This window comes from Phocoena sinus, chromosome 20 (assembly GCF_008692025.1).
Source record: "Phocoena sinus isolate mPhoSin1 chromosome 20, mPhoSin1.pri, whole genome shotgun sequence".
NCBI classification, from domain to species: Eukaryota; Metazoa; Chordata; class Mammalia; order Artiodactyla; family Phocoenidae; genus Phocoena; species Phocoena sinus.
Genome location: NC_045782.1, coordinates 50,642,020 through 50,664,777, shown reverse-complemented (window position 1 = coordinate 50,664,777; position 22,758 = coordinate 50,642,020). Strand labels below are relative to the sequence as shown.

General features: G+C 56.4%; 1 protein-coding gene across 2 annotated transcripts in view; it reads left to right on the top strand.

The window, feature by feature from the left end:
• Positions 1-1,804: 1,804 nt before the first annotated feature.
• Positions 1,805-22,758, top strand: part of MGAT5B (alpha-1,6-mannosylglycoprotein 6-beta-N-acetylglucosaminyltransferase B) — a 68,239-nt gene continuing 47,285 nt past the window's right edge. For both annotated transcript variants that reach the window (XM_032616825.1, XM_032616826.1), the window contains exons 1-3: positions 1,805-1,872; positions 5,709-5,821; positions 14,586-14,733. In XM_032616825.1, the coding sequence (XP_032472716.1) occupies positions 1,805-1,872; positions 5,709-5,821; positions 14,586-14,733 (329 nt within the window). The remainder of the gene's footprint in view (positions 1,873-5,708; positions 5,822-14,585; positions 14,734-22,758) is intronic.

Sequence of the window (22,758 nt, the reverse complement as noted above, 5' to 3'; positions counted from 1 at the left end):
ATGTAAATTGGCTACCTAGCAGGAGTTAACATATTAATCTGCCAACACCCATTCATCATTGGTTTTCATATCAGCGGAGAGCAGGGTGATGAGGTAATGGAACGTGGGACAGGTGAATTTTGATGAGGAACGAGCAGGAAAAACTGAACAAGAGTCACAGCTGGTGAGAAATGGCTCAGAAGGGGCTGGGAGGTGGGCTAGGCGGGCAGCAAAGGGGCTGAGGGCCGGGGGCCTAGTTGGACCAGGCAGGGACTGGATGGACCAGAATAAAGGTTTTGTCTTGTGGAAAGACCCTCAGGGTCATCCATGTCATTTTACATGTGGCCTGAGGCCTTGGGCTCTTCCCAGCCTGGGTCTTCCATCTGTGCCTGGCCAAGCTGGTCTGGCAAGTGCCCTTCCTGACTGAGCAGCATCTTCAGACCCAGGCCTGGCTCTGGGAGCTGCCGTGCCTCGGGTGCTCACAGGGGCTGCTGACCCCTCTCTGCGGTGGCAAACGCCTCTCCAGAGTCAAGAAGTGGAGGGAGGGTGGGGTGGGGGTGAGGGGGGCTGTGCATGCTTTACAGAGTTGGAAGGTGCATTAGTGAACGTCGGTCACTCTCATTTCATAGCAGAGAGACCGAGGCCCGGGAGTCCCCCTGACTCTCAGGCATCAGCCACTGGTCAATGGAGGGTCTGAAACTAGAACCCAGACCCCCAGGGCGCGCCATTGCTTCTGGGATCAGTGGAAGAGCCTCAGTGTCACAGGCCGAGTTTGAAATCAGAAAGCAAAGGGGAGCTGCTGCAGTTTCTGTTCAGAGAGGGCCAGAGGATGGGCGAAGTCTGCAAAGCGAAATCACTGTGGGTGTGAAGGGGCCATTGCAGAAGCCCACTGTGGCGGCAGAGGCAGCGGCGGCGACCGGAGGGAGGGCCCTGGCACCGGGCGGAAGCGGGGATCGACTCCCAGCGCCGACCTCCTCTGTGCTCTGCAGGAGCCGAAGCAGGCCTCGGCCCTCAGAGCTGGTGGCACCCGGGATGCTTCCGAAATCCAGCCCGCCGCCCGCCGCCCGCCCCCCGCCCCCCGCGCCCCGCCCCGGACCGGGAGAACGCACTGTTGGGCCGCAGCCACGAGGTGGCACCAGCGCGCCGAGGAAGCGCGGCGGCCGCTCCTGGGCCGCCCCAGCCGCTGCTCGGCCGCCTCCTCCAAGGAAACAATGCGGCGCCTCCGGGCGTAACGCAGCGCTGGGCCGGACGCCGGACACCCGAGCGCGGGCAGACTAGCCAGCGGGAGGCAGGGCGGGCGCGGGGCGCCCTTGCCCGGAGCCATGGGCGCAGCGCGGCGCGGGGCCCGGGAGCGGCGCGGCCCGGAGGCGCGAGGGGCCGGGGCGCGGGCCCGGGGCCGCCTCTAGCTGGCACCGAGGGCGCGGGCCCGGGGATGAGGGCGACCGCGGCGGGGAGCCCGTCTGCGCGCCGCGGCGCCGTCCCGCCCAGAGAGCGAGCCCGAGCAGGCAGACGCGTGGCCGGCGGTCTGGGGGCGCGCCGCCTCCCGGCCCCCAGAATGTGAAGCGGGGAGGGCAGAGACGCAGAGACGGCCCGGCCGGGCGCTCTCGCCGCCCTCCGGCAGCCGCGCCGCGCTCCCCTTCCCCTGCCCGCCGAGGCCGCGCCGACCCCGCGGGCCACGGCCCGGGCAGCGAAGCCGCTGAGCCCCCGCGTCGCTCGGACCCGGCTTCGGCCCGCAGCGGGTTCGTGGCTCGGACGTGGTAGGAGCAGGGCCCGGGACGGTGCGTCCGGCCTCGCCCGCGGCTCCTCGCCCAGACAAGTTTGAACAATGATCACAGTCAACCCTGATGGGAAGATAATGGTCAGAAGATGCCTGGTCACCCTGAGACCCTTTCGGTAAAGTTGTTTCCCGGTTGGCGTGGGGAGGTCTTTTTCTCCAAGGGGGCGTGGGTTGGGGTGGGCGAGGTCAGCCCCTGCGAGAGTGTCTGTCCCAAGGCTGCCTGTCCCGTTAGCAGAGGGGGCGGTTTGTGCTTCGGCCCTCGGTGGTGGCTAGTGGGGCTGGGAAAGGGATGGAGCTGGGGTTCCGGTTCGGGTGGGGAGGGTGTGTAACTCTGGGACGGGTGCCGAGTTTGGTCTAGGTTGGAGAGGACTCAGGGTGTGAAGGTGGGAATGGGGGCAGAAGTCACCGATGTTGTGGTCCTGGACCCTGGAAGTCGCCCCAGCCAGGGTGCCCCTTCCCTGCCCCTCCGGTCCTTCCCCACGTCGCGGACGGCCCAACCCCCGCGGCAAAGTTAGCGCTCTGGGCGGGGCGGTACCCCCACCTGGCGGGCCAGTGGAGCCCTGAGTCGGCCCGCTGCTCACCCCCTCTGCCTGTCCCACCCCCTCTGACGCCGCCTTCTGCGCGCACTCCTCTCCGCGGGTTGCGGGCCTCTGTCCAACGGGAGGGTCCCCGAGATTGCGGCAAGGACCCCCTGTGATGGGAATTCGATCCCCGATCGCGGGCCTTGGAGAGGCTGGGGCAGGGGCGGCGCTGTGGGGCGGAAGGGCGACGAGAGCGTGGAGGCGGGATGGAAGCGGAGACCGACCCCCCACCCCAACCTCGGCGGTCAAGGCCAGGTAGGGCTACGGCCGTCGGGGTCTGCCTGGGTTCTGCTAGTCCCACCCCAGGGGCCCCCAGAGCCCGGCGGTTCCGGGGCAGCTCCCGCTCCTCCCAAGCGCCATCGGAGCCGGGCCTGCAGCCGGGGCTGGGGAGGGGCGCTAAGCGATGGGTGCCCAGCGGAGTCAGGATGCCACCTCGCCCAGGGGCTGAGCGGCGGAGGGCGCCGAGGGGGCGGCGGGGCCCGGGGCGGGGGTGGGCCGCACTCGGGATGCGGCCACAGGTGGGGTCCGGGCGCGGGAGGGAGCCCGCGAAGGCAGGAGCTGTACGGGCAGAGATGCCCGAAGTTTGGGGGTCGGGAGGGGCCAGATCTGAGGCCCTTCCCTCCAGACTTGAGGCGGAGACCCGGCCCCTCCCATGCCCCCCGCTGGTTTTCCTTCTAATGGAAAGACCGTGGCTCACGTGGCTCCCGCCCCGCCATTGCCTCCAGCTATTGGATCCTCCGGCGTAGGGTGCAGAGTTGAGGAGACAACCTTTAGGACGGCAGGGGTCAAGCTGGACCACCAATGTCCAGAGGATTCGGGACGACCGCAGAGCTGGGGGTCCCCAGAATAGAGCCTTGGGCAGGTGATTGGGGGTGTCAGGAGCCCCCACGCCCTAAAGTTCCCATGGGAAGCAGGTGGGAAGCTAGCATCTCTGGAAAGGGCCTTGTTCCTCCGGGGGAATCCTCAAATCCCTAGCCCAACCCAGACCGTCCTCAGCCCTGTCTGTCCCACCCAGTGTTGGCCCCTCCCTCCAGGCCGTGGGAAGCCCAGCCTCTGACCCCAGCTTGGCTGGACATTTCCCGGCACAATTGGAGGCAGCGGCTGGCGCCAGCACCACGGACAGCGCCAGCTCCCTAGCGCTCCTTCCCTTTGGGTCCTGCCCCTGCGGCTCTTTCAGGCTCTTTTCTGAAAGCAGGATGCAGAGGTGGGGTTGCATAGGTTCCCTCCCCACCCCCAGGTTATGTAACTTCCTCTCAGGGTATCCCTAGGCTTCCCAGAGACCCACAGCCACCAGTGAAGTCTTCAAGTCCCCTTCAGATGCGGGGTGTGTGTGTGGGGGGTTTACTACCTCCAACCGTATCAGCCCTACTTGTTAATCCTCAAGGGCAGCTGGGAGCCCTATTCCCAGTGGTTTTCACAGAGCCTCCGGCAGGGTCCTTATTCTATAATTGCTTCTGGAATGTTGCTTGAATGGATACATGGGTGGACAAAACCGTTTTAACTTGAATCTACTGTAAATAGCCCCAGGATTGGGTCTGGCAGAGAGAGATGCAGATGAGGTGTTTTGGGGCTTCAGGTTCTGGGCTAAAGGCCTAGATACCTTTCTCACAGCAGGTTTTTGGACGCTGGCAGCTCAGGTCCCCAGCTCTAAATACAAGTACCCCATAGCTGGGGAAGGGGAGAGGGAGTGGGGGGCGAGAAACTTGGAGAAACCCATCCTAGTCCTCAGGCTGGGGGGACAAACCGCTGATTTCCCCCAGGATCTTCCTGGATGTGTGACCACCCTCCCCCTACATGGTCCTTCTGGCTGTTGTAGCCTGAGACCAGCCTGACTTCATCTTGGGGATCCCAGGGCTAGAGTTCCACCCCCAGGCTTGATAGAATTCAGTGAGGGGTCCCTGGGAGGTGAGGGAGCAGTGTTCCTTGTGCCATCTGCTGGGGGAAGCTCCCAGTGCCATATCTGCTTTTGGGTTCTGCCCCCCCCACCCCCCCCACCCCCCCCCCCCCGCTCTGACTTAATCTCTAACAGCTTCCTTTAAGTATGGGTTGGGAATTTTGTTGTGCTTTTATTTTCTGCTACAATTATGTGTTTTCTTTAATGAATCAAATTTTAATTAAATACTGCACTGCCAGTTTCAAATAATGAAGATTAAAATGCGTAAACAAGTCTTGCATAGAGATACAAACAAATGTGGGGTTTGAGGATGGAGGTGGAGGTGGGAAGGCTGGAGGTCTCCGGCATGATTTGGGGGGCCTCCCATGGTGAGCCTGGCTCCACCAGAGATGGGGCTCCTCACCCTGACCTGGGGGGGCTCCCCTTTCAGCTCTGCCTCGGGTAGATTCAAAATCCCAGAACAGCCTCTACCTCTGCTTCCCTAAGGCTGTGCTGGCCCAGAATCTAGTATGGAAGCAGCAGGAGCCTGGGGCCAGACTTGAGGGCGGGTTCCCTGCTGTCCCCCTGGGGATACCTTAGTTCTTGGCACTTGGGATGTAATCAAAAACTATGTGTTGAAGTATAGACAGTCGTGTTTTGGCCAACTCCCCTGACCACTGTGACGGCACACACTTGTATGACACCCCGTGCACAGGTGTTGGCTTACTCTGAGCCGTGGTGTAATCTACCGTGTGCCTGCCTGGTGAAGATGTGGATAGGGGGAGTCTGCACACAGAAGGCAGCCACAGGACCCTGCCCTTCTAGATCTTACCATCTGGTAGTGATGGGAGCCCTTCCCCACCCCCTGCCCTGAACATGACAAGGATGTATTCAAGCTGGTTGCTGCAGCAAGGCCTGTGTGTACACAAGTGCTGATCAGGGCCCAGGTGATTGATGGGCTCCAGGTGGGTTTTGTCTGGACCAATTACTTGCCCTCTGGCTGGCATCAGGTCCTGCCGTTTCCATCTAAACCAGTTGCTCATGAACTTGAGCGTGTATCAGGGTTACCTGGAGAGCTTATTAGAATGCATTGCTTATCCCACCCCCAGAGTGTGTGATTCCGTAAGCCTGGGACTAGGGCCCAAGAATGAGCATTTCTGACATGTCCAAGGTGATGCTGATGCAGCTGATCTGGGGACCACACGTTGAGGACCTCTGCTGTCAATGAGCCAGCTTCCGTCTGGAGACTAGAACCTGCCCAACCTTATACCTTAAGGATGCCTCACTGTCCTGCATGGTTTTGCATGTGGCCACTTCCTTGTAGTCCAGCTCTCTTTATCCTGTGTGATGGGAGACCTACTGGTCTGGGAGCTCAACCCCCTGGTCTTTTATCCCTCCATCCATCCATCCCTTCCTCACTCATTCATTCGTAGGGAGCCCTTACAGGATAGGGGTGCGTGTGCTGACCTAACCCTGACCTGCCCTATTGTCTCCGCAGGCTTTTTGTCCTGGGCATTGGCTTCTTCTCACTCTGCTTCCTGATGACGTCTCTGGGAGGCCAGTTCTCAGCCCGGCGCCCGGGGGACTCCCCCTTCACTGTCCGCACAGAAGGTATGTTGGTGGGGAAAGGGGAGTCCGAAAGGGTTGCAGGGGTTGGGGGGTCAGAGGACAGGGAAGCCTTTGAGCCTAACGCTGCAAGAGGCTTTCTGGGGCTCTGTCTTGGGCATCTGGCCACCTCGTTGGTGGCTGTGTGAATGGTGGGGGCCTTGCACCCTGCTTTGGCTCTTGTCCTGGCTGTGGTAATCAGGCTTCCGCTGGTCTAACCTCTCAGGCCAGGAGGGGCCTTTGAGCCGGGGTCTCCCAGGCATCAGAAGAGGCTGCCTGTGTTGCTTCTCTAGTGGGGTGGTTTGAGGTTTCTGGATATGACACCTGTCTCTCTGAGATACACATATTCTGTACCTTCGGCCCAGGCACAGGAGAGAGGGCAGGACTGCCGTGGGCTCACGGGTCTTATCTCCAGGCTCTCTGGTCCTTCATTCTTGCCCACGTGATGCTTACAAGGCAGTGGAATGGAGGTTCAGAGCATGGGCTGTGGGGACCAGATGGACCTGGTTTGTACCCTGGTTCATCATTTACTAGCTGTGTGCCATTGGCCACATCACTTAACTCACCTTCAGAGAAGGAAAGCAGTGACCGTTTTCAGGGGTTGGATTAAATGGGCTCACGTGGCGTGGGGGTGTGATAGGGTGGTGGCCTGGGAGACCTCCTCCTGAAGGTGGGTCCCGCTCCCCCCTCATCCTACTCAAGGAAGAATGGAGAACAGTTCAGAACTGCTCAGTGTGTCATGGGGGCTCTCCCAGTAACCGTGGGAAGGAGACACATAGTGGGGAAACTGGGGCAAAGGGGGTTTCTGGAACTGTTCAGGGGGCTGCTTTGTGGGCTCTCCCCTGCCCCTCTGGGAAAGTCTCCGTTTGAAGTCCACCTTCTCAAACCCCCAGGCCTCATCCGGCTCCCCTCTTCCCAGCAACGGATAAACCCTCCCGTAGGATGCGTTGTGATCTAGGGTCGGTGCTCCGAGGGGCACTTACTCTGCCATCTGGTGTCTCCTTAGATTCATGCCTTTGGTTTAACATGCACTTCTTTAAATTTGCAACAGCTCCCAGCAGGAATTTCACATTTATTAGACATTCTAGCCTGAATGTAAATGAATCTATCCCCTCTCTGACCCACAGAGATCCCTCGGTCTCTCGGAGCCTCCGTTTTCTCCTCTGGTAAACGGGGCTAACAATACCCTCTTCCCCGGGATTGTCATGAGGGGGTGTGAAGATAACATATATGAAGGGTCTGGAGCAGCTTCTGGCAAATACTGTGAGCTCTGTAAACATTTACTGGATGTGGTGAGTCTGAGACGGGGGCATTGCCGGAAAGAATGTTTAGGGAAAAGAGGACCAAGGAGATACTGAGGTCTCTACGTGGGAGACTCCTGAGGATGTGGGGGGCGGGCTGTGAAGGTGCACTTGAGGGGTAGCTTGGGGAGGTGGAGAGTAGGGGAAGGGGTATAGGGAGCGATGCTCAGGCTACCTGGGTGCCGTCCCTAGCAAGGGGGCGTGTCTGTCTGGGTGGGCTGCTGCAGGGGGCTTGGGCAAGCTGACCTTCAGCAAGGTCAGGGCCCCAGCAGGTGGGAGTCAGGGACTGGGGGAGGAGGGGTGTATGGCTGGGCTCTGGTTCTTCCGTTCATCTGCCTGGGGTGGGGGATGGGGGTCCCATCCTGGCAGGGGGTGGGCCCAGTGCCCAGAGGACTGGGGGCTTGTGGGCGTCCTGCCGTGCCCTGCACTGTGCAGTTTGCCTGGCAGAGGGAGAAAGGGTCCAACTCCAATCTAGATGTTGTGTCTAAGGGGTGGGCAGAGCCATAGAGGGCAGAGGACTTGTCCAGGGTCATGCAGTTAGACTAGAGGCGTGTGTGTGTGTGTGTGTGTGTGCGCGCGTGTGTGCGTACATGCGCACACGTACACGTGGTTAAGCTTCCTATCGGAGTATAGTATCCAGAAACGGAACCCATCCATGCACCAGCAACCTGGATCAAGAAACAGTGTGATCCATCCCCAGAAGTGCCCCCGGCCTCCTTCCACTCACTACTTTCCCAAGGACTCCAGGACCCTGACTTCTAATAGCACAGAGGACTGTTGCCTGGTTCTCTGACTTTATGAGAATGGAATCATACGGCAGGTGTTCCATTGTGTGCCCCCCTTTCTCTCGAGAGTACATTTGTGAGATTCATCCGTCTCGTGCTGTGCGTTTGCAGACGTTTGTTTTCACTGCTCCACAGCATCCATTGTGTAGATACATCACGATATATTTATCCACTCTACCCCGGGGCGGACATTGGGCTATTTCCAATTTGGGGCACTTGTGAATTGTGCTGCTGTGAACATTCCAGCACACGTCTGTGGTGGACACATATGGGCATTTCTGTTGGGTGCACCTGGGGGTGGAGTTGCCGGGTCTCCTGTGTGTTGTGACATTAGTTCTCAGACCAAGTGTTTTCAAGTCTTTTCACACCTCCCAGGCCCCTGTGCTGGAAGCTTCGTGCCTGGAATATGGAAGTAAAGGCCATGAGGAGGAACTAGACAGGGAGGGAGCCCTCTGAGAACCCCTGGGAACTGACCCCAATTCGGTTCACATCCCAGGTCCCATTGTCCCCTCAATTTTTTTTCATGCCCGTGGATTAAGTGGATTTGCTTGGACAGACCCAAGGCAGAGACTTGGAAAAGCCCTAAGTTGACTTTGTGGGCTTAGAATCCTGGTCCTGTAAGAGATGACCCCCCAAATGAGAACCCCACCCTGGACCTGGGGTGGCCCTGCGGACAACCTAGGAGGTGCCAGCACTTCTACCCAGGAGCCGCCCAGGGAAGGATGGGGTTGGAAGTGGGGGGCGGTTGGGAAGGGGTCTGGGGAGCGATACTGGAGGTCACAGTGGGGGGTTGGATGTTGGATAATGTTTGTTCTGGGGGTCTGTGAAACCCCAAGGCAGAAGCAGGAGAAGAAAACCCACTAAGGGTTAGAAAAACGATTTAGAAAGAAAAATCCTCCATTGGTCAATAAAACTGTCTGAGCACAAATAGGGAGATAACCTCTCCTCTCCTTGCCTGTCCAGCCTGTGAAGACGTGGACGTGGCTGGGGCGGGAGGGGCCGGGTGAAGGGTTTTCTCTGAAAAGCGGAGCGCCTGCCACAGCCTCTTACGGACTGTGGTCTCCCTGGGGAGGCTCTGGTTTCCCCTGTGGGCCAGTTCCTATTTTGTGTTAAAGTTCTCTAGTTTGGGGATAAAAATGTGACAGACATCTCATTCTATATTCTGCACAGTCATCTTAAGATTTAGGGGAGCAGTAGCCCAAGCAGAGAATCATAACTGGATGGAGGGCTAAGCCTAATTCCCTCGTGCCGCAGTTGGGCCCCGCTTGGGCCTTGGGGGAGGATTTTTTTTTTTATATGCTCCCTCTGCAGTCCTCCCTCCCCACCCCAGTCCCTCCTCCTTGTCTCCTGCCTCTGCTTTCCTGCTCTTGTCCTAAGAGGAACTTGCTTCGCTCCTAACTAGAGGGGACTCGAACTTATGTCTGACGCCTCCCTCCTGGGGTCGCCGCAGATCCCGCAGAGCCTGTGTGGCGGTTCCTGGCTCTCTGTCCTGTCTTGAAGTAGAGGTCAGAGGCCGTCTCCGGGGAGAGGGCTGCAGGCCACAGGTCCTTGCTTCAGCTGCTTGTGTCCACCCTGAGGTTCCCCCGTGGACTGGCCCTGCCAGGCGTCCTGGACCCTGGCCAGCCTTGGAACCTGGGGAATATCAGAGACGTAGTTCCTTGCTCTGGCTCTGGCCCTGGGTCTCGGTGCTAATGGGGCTTTTCTTCTCAGAGGCTGGCAGTGGATGGGTGAGCCAGGGCCTGCCCTTGTCTCCCACGCTGCCCAGAGCTCCCGTGGCCTCAGCTGGTTTCCGCGTTGGCCGTGTGCAGAGACAAGTGTGCACACTCCTTCAGCTGTGCAAACAGCAGCTCACAGCCCCCTCTCAAGTGCCTGGGAGGTCTCTTCTGTCTGGCACGGTGGGGGCTCCTTCAGTTTCCAGGAACCAGTGGGAACGGGTGGCGGGTGGGGACAAGAAAGGGGACAAGGGCAGAGAGGAGAGAGAAACAGAGAGCATGTCTGAGGAGGGGACGGGGCCTCGGTGGGTGATAAAGCACCCCTGTCGATATATGTGAGGACCATTTGTATCTCTCAGCATCCCAGCTTTCCTTATTTATATGGAAATATGGAGGGAACCTGTGTGACTTCTGAGATGTGTCACTGGGGCCTCACATTAAATATGTTTCAGTTTAGCCGCCGCTGAGAGCGGTGAGGTGACTCAGGGCAGGTACGTCAGGAACCCGCTCTGCCGATAGCCCTGGCCGGCGGTGGCATCCAGGGGGCACACCACGTGGCCGAGCGGCTGGAGTGGCTGTGTGTAGCCTGCTTCCCTCCCGGGAGCCACCCCCTGCCTCGTCCAGGGCAGAAAATGTGCCTAGTGTCCTGGGTCTCCTCAGGAAGTGACGGGGGTGGGGGGGTTGGTGGGGGGCTGTCTCTTGAGGTCTCAGGAGCTCCTGGAGTCCTGTACCATCTGCAGACAATGGGAGTGGCCCCCGAACCCCAGGTGCTGGGAGGGTATCTTCGTCCAGTCTGATGGAGGTGGCCTTACAGACCCATCTGAGATCTGTCTCCTTAGCCCCAGCCTATAAGCCCTCTGGTCTTCTGGGGTCCCTCTTTCTGTTGACTTTTTTTTTTTTTTTTTTCCTTTTTGGCCACACCATGTGGCATGCGGGATCTTAATTCCACGACCAGAGATCAAACCCATGCCCCCTGCAGTGGAAGCTCAGTCCTAACCACTGGACCGCCAGGGAATTCCCTCTGTTGACATTCTTAAAGAATTGGCTTCGTCCCTTGTATGAAGGGCACTCCAGAACCCCCAGATATCTCCAAATACTCTAGGGGGCTTATGTTTCCCTGGTCACCTCTTGCTCTGATCCCCTGCTTCTACTGAATTATCCTACTGGATGTCTCCCCTCCTGCCTCCTCTGTGTCTCCTACACTGACCTAGTGGGAAGGACACACCTTCCTCCCTAAACCCTCCACAGGGGTGGGGGGATTTGGGGTGGGGTTTGGACCACTGCTCAGCACAGCAAACAGATGACAATTCTCTTTTATCCCTGCCTTTCGCAGCACCCCCCCCCCCCCCCCCCCCGCAACGCTTCCCCACGGGTCATCTCTGTGGCAGCGGAGCTTCCCCCATCCTGCTTAGCCCCTCTGGGTCGTTGTCCTGCCCCCTGCCCATGTCCTCAGGCCTTGTCCTCTCTCCTGGTCCCCTAGGCTGGGCTGGGAAACTCCAGTCTTCCTGGCTGAATACGCAGCGTCATTTAGGTTTCTCTCTGTCTCATTGCTCCCGGCATCTAGATGAAGCTCTGGCCCACCCAGGGCTTTAGCAAAACAAAACAGAGCTCTCTCGCTAAGGAGATTCTGACGGCTTTTATAGGAACACTTCTTTCCTTTTCTATTACCCTGATCTCTGGGAGCAATTAGGGGAAGAGCAGAAACAAGGGTCCCAGGCTGTAGACCACGGTGGGGGCGGGGGGAGACGGACGCTGAGGCCCAGAGAAGGACAGTGGCATGCCCCTTCCCCCATCTAGTTGGGGCAGAGCAGGTCTGGAGTCAAGGCTTCCTGGGCCACAGTGCTGCCCCCAGGCTCTGTCTGGCTCTTGGGGCCGCTGTAGCTCTAGGCCAGATCTTGCAGTTATCGGCTCCATCAGCTATTTTGAAGTTTTTGAAATGAGATGGGGTTGGGAGTGGGGGTGGGGTATGGTTGTCAGTGAGATCTTGGGAGGGGCACGGACAGTGAGCTCGGAGGGGAAAAGGAAGCTTGGGATGAGCCCAGAGAGAGGACAGCCGTGTGACAGGGCAGGTGCCAGGCCTGAGGCATTGTGGGAACGCAGCGCCACCCCAGGAGCAGTGATGTGCCTCAGCACTGCTAGAGTGCTACGTCTCAGGTTCCAGCTGCCGCCCAGGCTCCGTGGTCCAGTTGGGCCTGAGTGCGTGGCTGGGGGGCCTCTCAGGCTCTGGCCTGAGAATGTTCCCAGCCATGGCCTCACTCTCCGTTCTTCATCCCACTCCTTTGGGGAAGGGGCCACCCCAGCCTGAGCTATGAGCGATCAGGGCAGCCCAGTGAGGCCGGCCAGGCTGTGCACTGCACAATTCCAGGACATCCCTCAGGTGGCCCACAACATGAGCGGCTCCCCTGGGGCTGTGCAAAGGGCTGTCAGGACAAATCATCTGATGGGCTCGTATTTCTCTAGCTGAAATGCAGGGAACTCCCTTCTTGTTTTACTCTGTGCTCCAAGCACTGGTTGAAAGCAAGGTATTGCGTTTGAATGATGGGCTTTGGGGGTCGTCCTCAAGGTGAGAGTGATTTAAAAGAGTCATCTGTTGTCCCCAGCTCTGTGGAGTTGAAAGAGAGAAGGAGCTATTTGTATCTTGCTTTTTGATTGACTAACCGATTGAGGCCAAGTGAGTCGGGAGAGGCCAAGTGGTGGGAGAGACCTCAGTTTTGCTTCATTTAACACTATGGTGAAATTTCCTGATCCCAACGGAAAAATCCATCCAGTTTTCTGAGGGGAAAGTGGGAAGACCATTAGCTCTTTCAGCTACTCGGGTGGGAGGGGTTGGAGACAGTTTCTTTCCTTCCTTCCTTCTGAAGCCCAGTTTCTCCAGTTCCCAACCCCACCCTGTGTCTGTCCTCCGCTTCCTCTGCTCTCCCCACCCTTGGCCCCCAGCCCCCCATTCATGCCCATCCATTTCTTTGGAGCCAGAGATCCAGGCTCTCTGAGGAACCTGCAACTCCTCCCTGCTCTGGATTGGATGCTTGGCTGGGTTCCCCCCGCCGAGCTCCCCATGGCTTCCCATCTGACCTCAGGTGGGCTCAGCTGGCAGGGGAGCCCAGCCAGGAGGCGACTTGGTGTGAGAAAGCGGTGGCAGTCACTGGAACGGGCCTGGTGCCAGGGGACATGGGAACAAGCAAAGCAGAAATGTCACAAGCAGCCCTGGTGACGTGCAGCCTCTCTAGGCCCCCGTCCTTGGCTCAGTCCCAGGCATGGAGCAGAGGAGACCGGCCCCCTCCTGCCCCCCCTCCCCACTTCTCTCCCCGTCTCTGCCTCTGGTCCTCAGTGGCCAGCCGTGGTCTCTCCTGCCCCGCTCCTGGCACCTTGACATTGGGTTGCAGACAGGGCCTGGTGTTACTGCCTTGGGTTTGGGACACTGAGGCTGAGAGCAGTATGACGACTCCCTTGGTCATATGGCCATGCAGGGGGTGCTGGCAGAGGCAGGTGAGAGGCCAGGTGTCCACCGTAGCCCCTCTGAGTCCGCTGGGCCCTGACCCTTTCCTTTCCTGAGAAGCAGATGCTGTTGGTGCCCACGTCCTCAGCCCTCACGATTCCTGTCACATGCTGGAGACGGCGCTGCCACCCCACGGCAGGTGGAAAGTACCAGAACATGGCCGTCCTTGGGAGCAGCCCTTAAGCGGTGACTGGCGGGAGGTGGTGTGCACATGCCTGGCCCCCTCGCCCCCTGGGGGAGAACTCTGAGGCTGGTTCTACACCTGCTGGTTTCCCCAGGTTGATGACATGCCCTCTCTGGGCTGCCTCCTTGTCCCTGGGTCACCTCCCCACTTCCCTTCACCTCCCAAATAACGACTTGCCCTCAAACCCTTGTCTCAGGGTCTGATTCTGGGGAGCCCCACCCAAGGCAGCCCCTGACACCCCCGCCCCTCCAGCAGCCTGGGGAGTCCCTGGGAGCATCTGCGTCCCCATGGATTCAGCTCATTAATTAAGAGTGACTCAGAGCTTGGCCCCTGGGGTTTGCAGGCAGCCCGGTTGGGGTTTGCAGTGTCTGGAACCGAGCACCTACGGATGGTTTGGAGGGGCTGCTTAAAACCTTCACAAAATTTAATTAAAAAGGAAGGCAAGGGCTGCTCTCCCACACTGGCACGGGCGATGCTAATGCTCGGGAGTGATTAGTAAGGAAATTGTGGAAAGTCTCGGGCTGGTTAATGGAATCTTGGTTGAAGCACCTCGTTTTCATTTAATTTTATTCTTCACAAGGTCTCCCGGCCCCTCAACCCTGGAGTTGATATCTGGGGAACCCAAAGACCGGGTTGAGAGTCAGGACAAATTCACAGTGGTTTTTCTAGGGTGGTGTCTGGGGGAGTGGGTGGGGATGGGAGGTGGCTGGGGCCCCGAACCCCTTGAACACGGGCTCCCAGCCTGTGCATCCGAGCCACGTGAAGAGCAAGCAGAATGCAGGGTCCTGGGCCCCATGCCCTAGAGATCTGAATTGGCAGATCTAGACAGCAAGGGCCCAGGAATCTGGACTTTAACAGCCTGGCCAGGAGATTCAGGTGCGGGTGGACGGTTGACCACACTTTTAGAAACCCTGGTTTACAGGTTCTGTCTGGAACTTGCTGTTAGGGGGTTTTGGGGTTCCTGTCCCACTACTGGGCCTTCCCTGTCTTCTCACAGACTTGAGATTATGTCTAAAGCCAGATTTTGCTGGTGACAAAAACTGAGGCCCAGAGAGGTTAAAAGGTCATCCCAATGTCACACAGCTGGTAGGGAGCAGGGTGGGCCCAGGCCTCTCTGGATTCCTGTCCTGCAGGGGTAGGGGGTGGGGCAGGCTCACTCTCCTGACCCCTCCCCTTCCCGAGAAGATGCGGGTGGGGCTGGGATCTGAGCCACCCCGCCAGACACCAGGTGGTCTCAGGTGGCCTCTGGGCTGCTTGGGCTGTGCCTGACTGCACCCACACTCTTCCTGCAGTGATGGGTGGGCCGGAGTCCCGCGGTGTCCTCCGCAAGATGAGTGACCTGTTGGAGCTGATGGTGAAGCGCATGGACACGCTGGCCAGACTGGAGAACAGCAGCGAGCTGCACCGGGCTGCCAGCGACAGGCACTTCCCTGTGGACAGGTGAGGGGGCCCCCGGGAGGGAGAGAGGCACCCCACTGTGTGCTGGGCTGGGGATTCGGCTTCAAAATGCATTTTATACACACACACACACACACACACACACACACACACACAATGCATAGTGTGTGGTTTTTATAAATCTTCCCTAAGTGGCTTCCCATTGTACATATGTTGCCCCTGCTTTTTTCACTCATGGTGGTGATTTTGAGCTCTGTCCATGTCGATGGGCATGTGTGGGTATGCACTTGGTTGTGATGGCCATAGTGATCACCTGTCCTCCTCCCGTGGACATGGGCCGTCTTTTTATTTATTTATTTATTAATTTTTGGCTGCATTGGGTCTTTGTTGCTGCGTGCAGGCTTTTTCTTTAGTTGCAGCAAGCAGGGGCTACTCTTTGTGTTGCGGTGCACGGGCTTCTCATTGCAGTGGCTTCTTGTCGTGGAGCATGGGCTCTAGGCGCGTGGGTTCAGTAGTTGTGGCACACGGGCTTAGTTGCTCCGCAGCATGTGAGATCTTCCCAGGCCAGGGCTTGAACCCATGTCCCCTGCGTTGGCAGGCAGATTCTTAACCACTGCACCACCAGGGAAGCCCCGACACGGGCCATCTTTGCAAGCAGGATTTCCTGGTTTATTCATTCTAAATATTACCCCCACTGAGGCCAGAATGTGCAAAGTTCCCCAGGGTTTTGTGCTGCAGCCCCACGTGCCTCTGTGTAGCCCCAGGAACCCAGGTGGTGCACCTTAAGTGTCGAGTTCTCCTGAATCCCAGAGAATGAGGGGACGTGAGGTCAGGGCCATCCCAGCTGGGAGTCCTGGACCCCAGACTTGGATGTGGAGGGAGGAGGCTTGGACCCCACCCATGCCAGGGAGGCACTCTGCACCTGACCTTTTAGATGTTGAGGTTCTTGATGAGATGAATTTGCTCAGTGTGTTCTAACTGCTGAAAAATTCGCTTGAAACCCACACTTTTACACAATTTGGGAAAAGCTATACCTCGGCCAGTGTGATTTGGTAAAAGTGTTCTACTGCTGAAAATTATGTTTGAAATCCACACTTTTAGACAATTTGTGGGAAAGCTATACCTCAGCCAATGCGTGTGATGTAAAAGCCAAATTTCCAGGCATTTCTGAAGTTCGGTGTTGGGCAAAATCAAAGAAAGTGATGGTGGTGAGTCCTGGTCATTGAGGGGCCCTGGCTGGGTGGAGCCTGAAGCACAGCCCACCTCTTTGGTCTAGTGGGGGGATCCTTTGCCCCATAGGCTGCCTGGGCTGGATTACTGGCCGTGGGTCCCAACTCAAACAGGCCTTGCTGATTGAATGTTCTGGGTGCCCAGTCAGGTCAGCCGATGTCAGCATCCCCGTCCTCATAATGGGCGCCATTTACTGAAAGCTCACTTTGTTGAGTTACCTCCATGATCCTGCCAATCCCACAGCCACCTTATGGGGGGCTTTAATCCCCGTTGCATAGAGGAGGAATCTGAGGCACAGAGATGTTCATGAACCTGCTCAAAGTTGCACAGCTGCTGAGGAGCTGGGGCCCCGGTCAGATGGCCCCAGAGCCCCACCTTTCTAACCAGTGTGCTCTTGGTGGCCGTTCGTTAAATATGCGGCTACGTAGGGGTTCGTTTTTATCCCTTTGCAAGACTTTTCATATCAATTAATTCACAGCTCAGGGCAAACAAATCCTTTGTTAGACCTTTGCTCTGATTTTTTTGTTTTGGAAAATGTAGGCACTAAAATTACAGTCCTGGAGCCTGGGATGAAATGCAGTTGTGGGTGTGAGGAGCCCACCTCAGTGCCTGGCTCCGGGTGGGAGCTCTCCACCCGCGGGAAGTCGGGGCCCCTGGGTGGGCTGCGCGGCTGTGTGCTGGGTCCCCGTTTAAATGCTCTCACCCTCCAGGGACTGAGCATCTGACAGAAGAAACTAAAGGGATCTGTCTGCTCGTGAAATACGTCCTGGCACTTACTAAGCACCAGGCACTGCTCTCGGTGCTGGGGACACAGTGATGAGCCTTGTGCTCATTCCTGCGGGGAAGACAGACAGTAACCGAGAAAAAGAAAGAAATGAGATAAAGTCAGATACTGAGCCGTGTTCTAAGGATGAGGCAGTGGGTGGCTGGGAAAGGGGCTATTCAAACAGGGCGGTCTGGCAAGGCCCTTGGGAAATGGTGATATTTGAGCTCAATTCTGCATGATGGGAAGGAGCCAGCCATGTGAGGAGCTGGGGGGCAGAGAATTTGAGGTAGAGAGAGCAGCAAGTACAAAGGCCCTGGGGTAGGAGCAAGCTTGGTGTGTTGGAGGAAAGGAACCAGTGTGAAGGCCAACCTGGCGGAGCGTGGTGGGGTCTGGGAGGGGTCAGCTGTGGTAAGTAGCATTGGGACACTATTCTTAGAGCTGTGGGTTAGCGGGGGCGGGCGGGGGGGGGGGTGGAGAGGGGAAGCAGAGGGCCCAGTGGCAGAGACAGGAGACAGAGGCAAAGCTGCTGGGCTCCCCTGGACCCCTCTGGAGGCGTGAGACTGCTTCTTCTCCACGTGCACAGAGCGATTCTCTCCCATGCTGCTGTGTCCCCTCTGATTCAGCCCCTCGCCCCCCCCCGCATCCTTTCCACTTTCCCGGCTGCCCCCAGCTGTGCTCCCACCTGTCTGGGCTGTGGATCCAGCCTCTGTCCACAGGTCTGTTCATCAGGGTAAGGGCAGAGGGTCCGGGTCTCCTCCTTGGCAGGCCTGACTCCTGAATGTGCTCCTGCCAGCACATTCAGTGTCTCTGGTTTCTTCCAGTCCTGGCCTTGCCTCCCTCCCATGCTCTACCCTTCATCTCCACCCCCTCCAGCTCCATCCCCAGGAAATAGCAACAATCTACCATGACCAGCAGAGCCCATCAAACCCCAAGGGCAGAGCCATAAATTTCAGGGACACTGTTGCTTCTGGTCTCAGGGCAAGAAAGCAGTGGGTGTGTCCAGGGCACGCTGGGGCTGCTTGCCCCCACTCCCCATGTGCACAAATACCGCAGCCCCCTCCCCACCTTATCCCCCTCCGGCTGTCAACATGGAGCTGGTGGGTGAGAATCCTGCAGACACGAACCCTGCTGTGTTTCTAGCAAACTCTTCAGTGACCTGCACTTGGATTTCTCACGTTACAATTATCTGTGGCTTAAAAAAGAACAACCTCCACTGCCCTCCTTCTGCCCTTTGGAAGCTTCTGGGCTGTGCCTCCCACTTATGGCTGGTTTATCCTCAGGGAAAACAAATTTGCCTTTTTTAGCCTAGGAAAACAAAATTTGGGATTATTTGCAGATTTGTTGCAAATGGCATCATGTTATGTATCCTAAAACCAAATAGTAGTGATCTCTGAATTTTCCATAAGGCTTCTCTGCAGTGGCAAATGAGGCCGGGGTTTGAGGCTGTCTGCGTTCAAGCCGGTCCGTATTTGTTGAGTGCCTACTGTTTGCGGGGTCTGGGCTGGAGCGTCAGGGATGAGTGGAGAAGACCCAGGAGACAGAAGTCAGAGAGCTCTGTCCTCAAAGAGTGTCCGAGCCTCTTAGGGAGAGGGAGCCAGCACCCTGTCCCTGTGCAGAGGAGATGGCAGGAAGGAAGATACATCAAAATTCTTGTCTGTGGGTAAGGAGTTGAGGTTTTTTTCCCAATTTTTTTAAAGCTTTATTTAAAAACTCAAAAATGCTTCTAGACATTCCTGGCCATCTCTTTACTGGCAAGGCCAGGTGCCGGGGAACGTAGCTTCCCTGGGGTTCTATGTGTGAGGGTGGGGAGATGCTACCGGTTAAGATGACTTCAGGCTCAATTTTAAAAGATATGCCTCACTTTTCTCAGGCCCTGTGCTGGGCCCAGCCCCTGGATTTGCCCCTTCCTAACAGGACAGATCTGGGAGCGTGTCTGGCTCCTGGGCTGGGGAGAGGCCAGACTGGTGGGTGTCGGGGGTAGTTGGCGGGTGGGTGAGAAGGTCACTCCAGGGCAGACACCTATCAAATGTGCCAGAAGTGTGAAGGGTTAAACATCCCTAATAAAGACAGAGGTTCTCAACATCCAATTACATGCCATTTGTAAGACAGGCCTAAAAACAAATGACTCAGAAATTAAGAATAAAAAGAAACGTATCCAGGACACACAAAGGGAAAGAAAGTTTAGATAGCAGTGTTTATAGCAAACAAAGCAGAATTTGAGGCAAAAGAACATTCAACAGGACAAAGACTTCAGCCTCACTAATAATAAAAATCCCACCCTTAAGAAATGGTTTAACTTATCAAAGTGACAAGTATGTTTTAATTATAAGACTTTTATCCTTGAGGGTACAGCCAAATAGACACATGTACTTTGAAGATACTTAAAAGCACTACTATTAAGAAGACAATAGGAAAAGGGCCAGTACAGTAGGGATATCTGTGATGGAATAAAATGTAACCACTAAAAAATGTGTTTTAAAAGAGATTTACTGACTGGCAATGTATTTATTCATACAGTCTAAGTAAAAGAGGCAAGATACAAGGCGTATGTAGCAGGATCTCAATGTGTCTTAAATAGAATAAACATATGAGATGTTAAAAAGGAAAATCCTCCAGGGGAAGTCTGGGCCCTGGGTTGTGAGTGGGGCCTCTATCCCCCGTAGTCCGGCTTTGCCCCGCCCATGGGGTACCACTCCCTTCCCCAAGTGATGAAACCACACGCAGTCCAGCTCCAGCTCTCTTCCTATCGATAGTGGGAAGACATCTATCTATCTATCTAATATAAATATATATGTGTACACGTACGTGTATATATATTTCTTGGTGCAGGAGAGAAGGAGGGTCTTACTTGGGGAGGGGCAGGCAGCTCCTTAGTCATCACTTGGGGGCACTCACAGCATCAGGACCTCTGATGGGAATGAGGCAGGGGCTGAAGCAGAGGAGGAGAGCAGTAAAAATGCAGGGAAGGCTGGACACCGGGCTGGGGGTTTCCTGTGTCCCGTGTGGTGTGCATGAGAGGTAGACAGATAGACAGACAGACAGACAAACCCAGAAAGTACACATCTCCTGTCTGTGGTGCTTGTGTTTCTGGCTGTAGTGTTTGTCTACAGCACGTCTTGGTACGTGTGTCTGCGGGCCCCTGTGAGCTCGAGTCTGTGTTTTAAAAGGAAAGCGATCAGTTTTGTAGTGAAATAACTCACAGCAAGCATGCTGGCTGGGTGCGCAGAAATCAATGTCTCATTAATTGAATGCAACCCTCATAAATCACGGGAGGAACTCGAAATTAAACCTCCTTCCAGTGGCTTCCTGGAGAGTTGGCGCTCAGGGCCAGGGGACTGAGGGCTGGAATCAGCGATGGCCTCGTGGGGCTGGGAGGAGGGGGCTGAGCCTCAAGGGGGCCTTTGAGGGGCCTGGCCTGTTGGGAGGTGATGCCTGGAGCTGGTGTCCTGGGGGGAGGTGGCCACTGGCTACCAGCTGGAGCCAGAGTTCCCGCCTTGGCTCTGACCCCTGGCTCCTGGCCCTGGGTGGTGGAGGGAGCAGGGTGTCCTGAGGCCAGTGGGTGGCCTGTGGTGTTGGTTGCTTCTTCAGGGGACCCTGGGCCAGTGCTCAGAGGCTGGCTGCTCCTTGGAGGCCGGCTGGCTCCAGGAAGCCACTTACGCCCTAGCAGGAGGGGCTGGTGGCCCATCTGTCATTGTGAGTGAGGTATGCTCAGATAGGTGTTTGAGGATTTAGAGAACCATGAATGCTTCGAATACCCCAGGGAGGCTCCCTGGGGCTGAGGAGTGGAGTGGGCGGGTGACCGGGGGCCTGTCTTGGCCTTCTTTTACTTTCCAAGTAAGAATTGATCATTTTGGTGGAATGCCTGGTACTCAGTATGTGTGCACAGAGGCCCAGGGCTCACAGTCTGAGCATGTTGAGTTATTTTGCAAATACAGTGGGAGGGAGCAGGGCTGGCCCAGAGCGCCAGTGTCTGAGTCTCCGCCCCGTCCCCAGCCTGCAGTGCAACCTTGGGAAATCATTTTACCTTCTCTGGGCCAGTTTCAGAGCTAACTGAAGTAGCAGTAATAATGATTAATGATGAGAATAGTAAAAGCGGCTACCCCCTACTGGGTACATATTATGAACTTTGACCTTGGCCAGCGGCCCAATGAGGAAGATCCTATTCAGGTCTGCATTTGACAGATCTGAGGGAACTGGGCTCAGACAGGAAAAGGACTGGCCCAGGTCTTAGGGCTGGAGGGGGCCGAGCCTGCCTGCCCTGTGGTGCTGAGAGCCGGGCAACACGTGACTGTCACGTTGGTGGGGGAGGGGTGCGAGGTGGCATCTTCGCCAGGCTGAGAGGATGGCTGGACCCTTAGGGCTGGCGTGATAATGCAGAATGTCCCCAGCTTTTCTGCCCCGGCCTGGCACCTACAGATTATAGGTTGGGGCCAGAGAACCTCACTCCTCTTGCTGGGGTGCTTGTGGGGCCCCTCCCACACTGGCTCAGGAAGAACCTTTTGCTACTGGAGGAAGTGCAAGGCCTGGGCCAAACCTGCCTCAGCCTGGAGCCCAGGCACCTACAGAGTCCCGGGCCTGGAGGGGGACAGCGCAAGGCTGATCCCCCGGGCAAACTTGGGTGGGAGCGGGGCGGGGGGACACAGTTTAACCAATAGCAAAATAATATTTTATGACTGCATTGCCAGAAAGATGCACATAGTAACATTACATATTAAAACCTTTTCTTTGACCTGCAATTGTCTCCCGATGTTTAAAGAAATGGAAACACTTTCGTGGACCCCTAAAAGCACTATGGGCCCTGGTACTGAACTGCCTGGGCCTAATGGGGAAGCCAGCCCTGCCACCACCCTGACCCCATGGTGACAGCACTGTTAGCTGCCGGCAGCTGCACACCGTCTCCCCAATCCATCCCCCCTTTTTCCTTTTCCCAAGTCATAGATGTGCTGCGGGACATCTTCTTTGATTGTCATTTTAAAAAAAGCTTCCCAGGGAGAGAAGCCTAATCCTATATTATTTGAAAATAGAAAGTGCTGTGCGAATGCTAAGTCCAGTATAATAATAGTGACGCCAAGTAATTCTGCTCTGAACAAGTTGAACTTGTTAAATCAGACAGATACCATCTGCACGGTTTTAAAGCCAGGGCTGGTGATATGTTTTATGCAAAAAATGCTTATCAGATGAAAATTGCTGAATCTCCCCAACAGTAAATTGCTTTGCTCGGGAGTTAGACTTATGAGACTTCCTCTCAGGGATGGGCTGACCACTATAGGTAGGGAGTAAGAGCGTCTCAAGCATTTTTTGAGCATTTACTGTATGCTGAGCACCTGACAGTCAGCCTCATGTTTAATCCTTGCAGTTAATCACTCTGAGGTAGTTGAGATTATTCAGATTTTATATGAGCTAACCCTCATATAAAGGGTTATAAATCAAAGGGGTTCAGAGAGGTTAGATAACTCGCCCAAGGTCACACAGCTCTCCAGTGGAACCAGGACTTGAATCCAAGACCTCAGACTCTGGGGCCCTTTCTTGGTCCAATAAGTCTCGGAATAATGTGGAGAGTCATGGACCTAGAAGTTTGAGGAGTCAAGGGCTCCCCTACCCCCCGTGGCTCTTCATCTCCCATGAAGGGAGCAGCAGGATGGAGGCTGGACTTCTGCAAGAGGAGGGTGGGTGGGAGATAAGACGTTCCGGACAGCAGGGTGGCAGGAGAACCTGGGCTCTTTTTCTGTAGTGGATTAAAAGCCGTTTTCCTCGTTTCCTAGGGCTGCCATAAAAACTGACCACAAACCAGGCGTCTTAAAACAACAGAGACTTATTTTCTCTCCATTCTGGAGGCTGGAAGTCCACAATCTAGGTATCAGTAGGGCCTCACTCCTTCTGAAGTCTCCGGGGGCGGATCCTTCCTTGCCTCTTCCAGCTTCTGGTGGCTTCACGTGTCCCTGGCTTGTAGACACATCACTCCAGTCTCTGCTTCCATCGTCACATGGCTTCCTTCTCCCTGGGTGTCTCCACACGGCCTTCTTATAAGGGCACCAGTAACTGAACTTAGGGCCACCCTCCTCCAGTGTGAC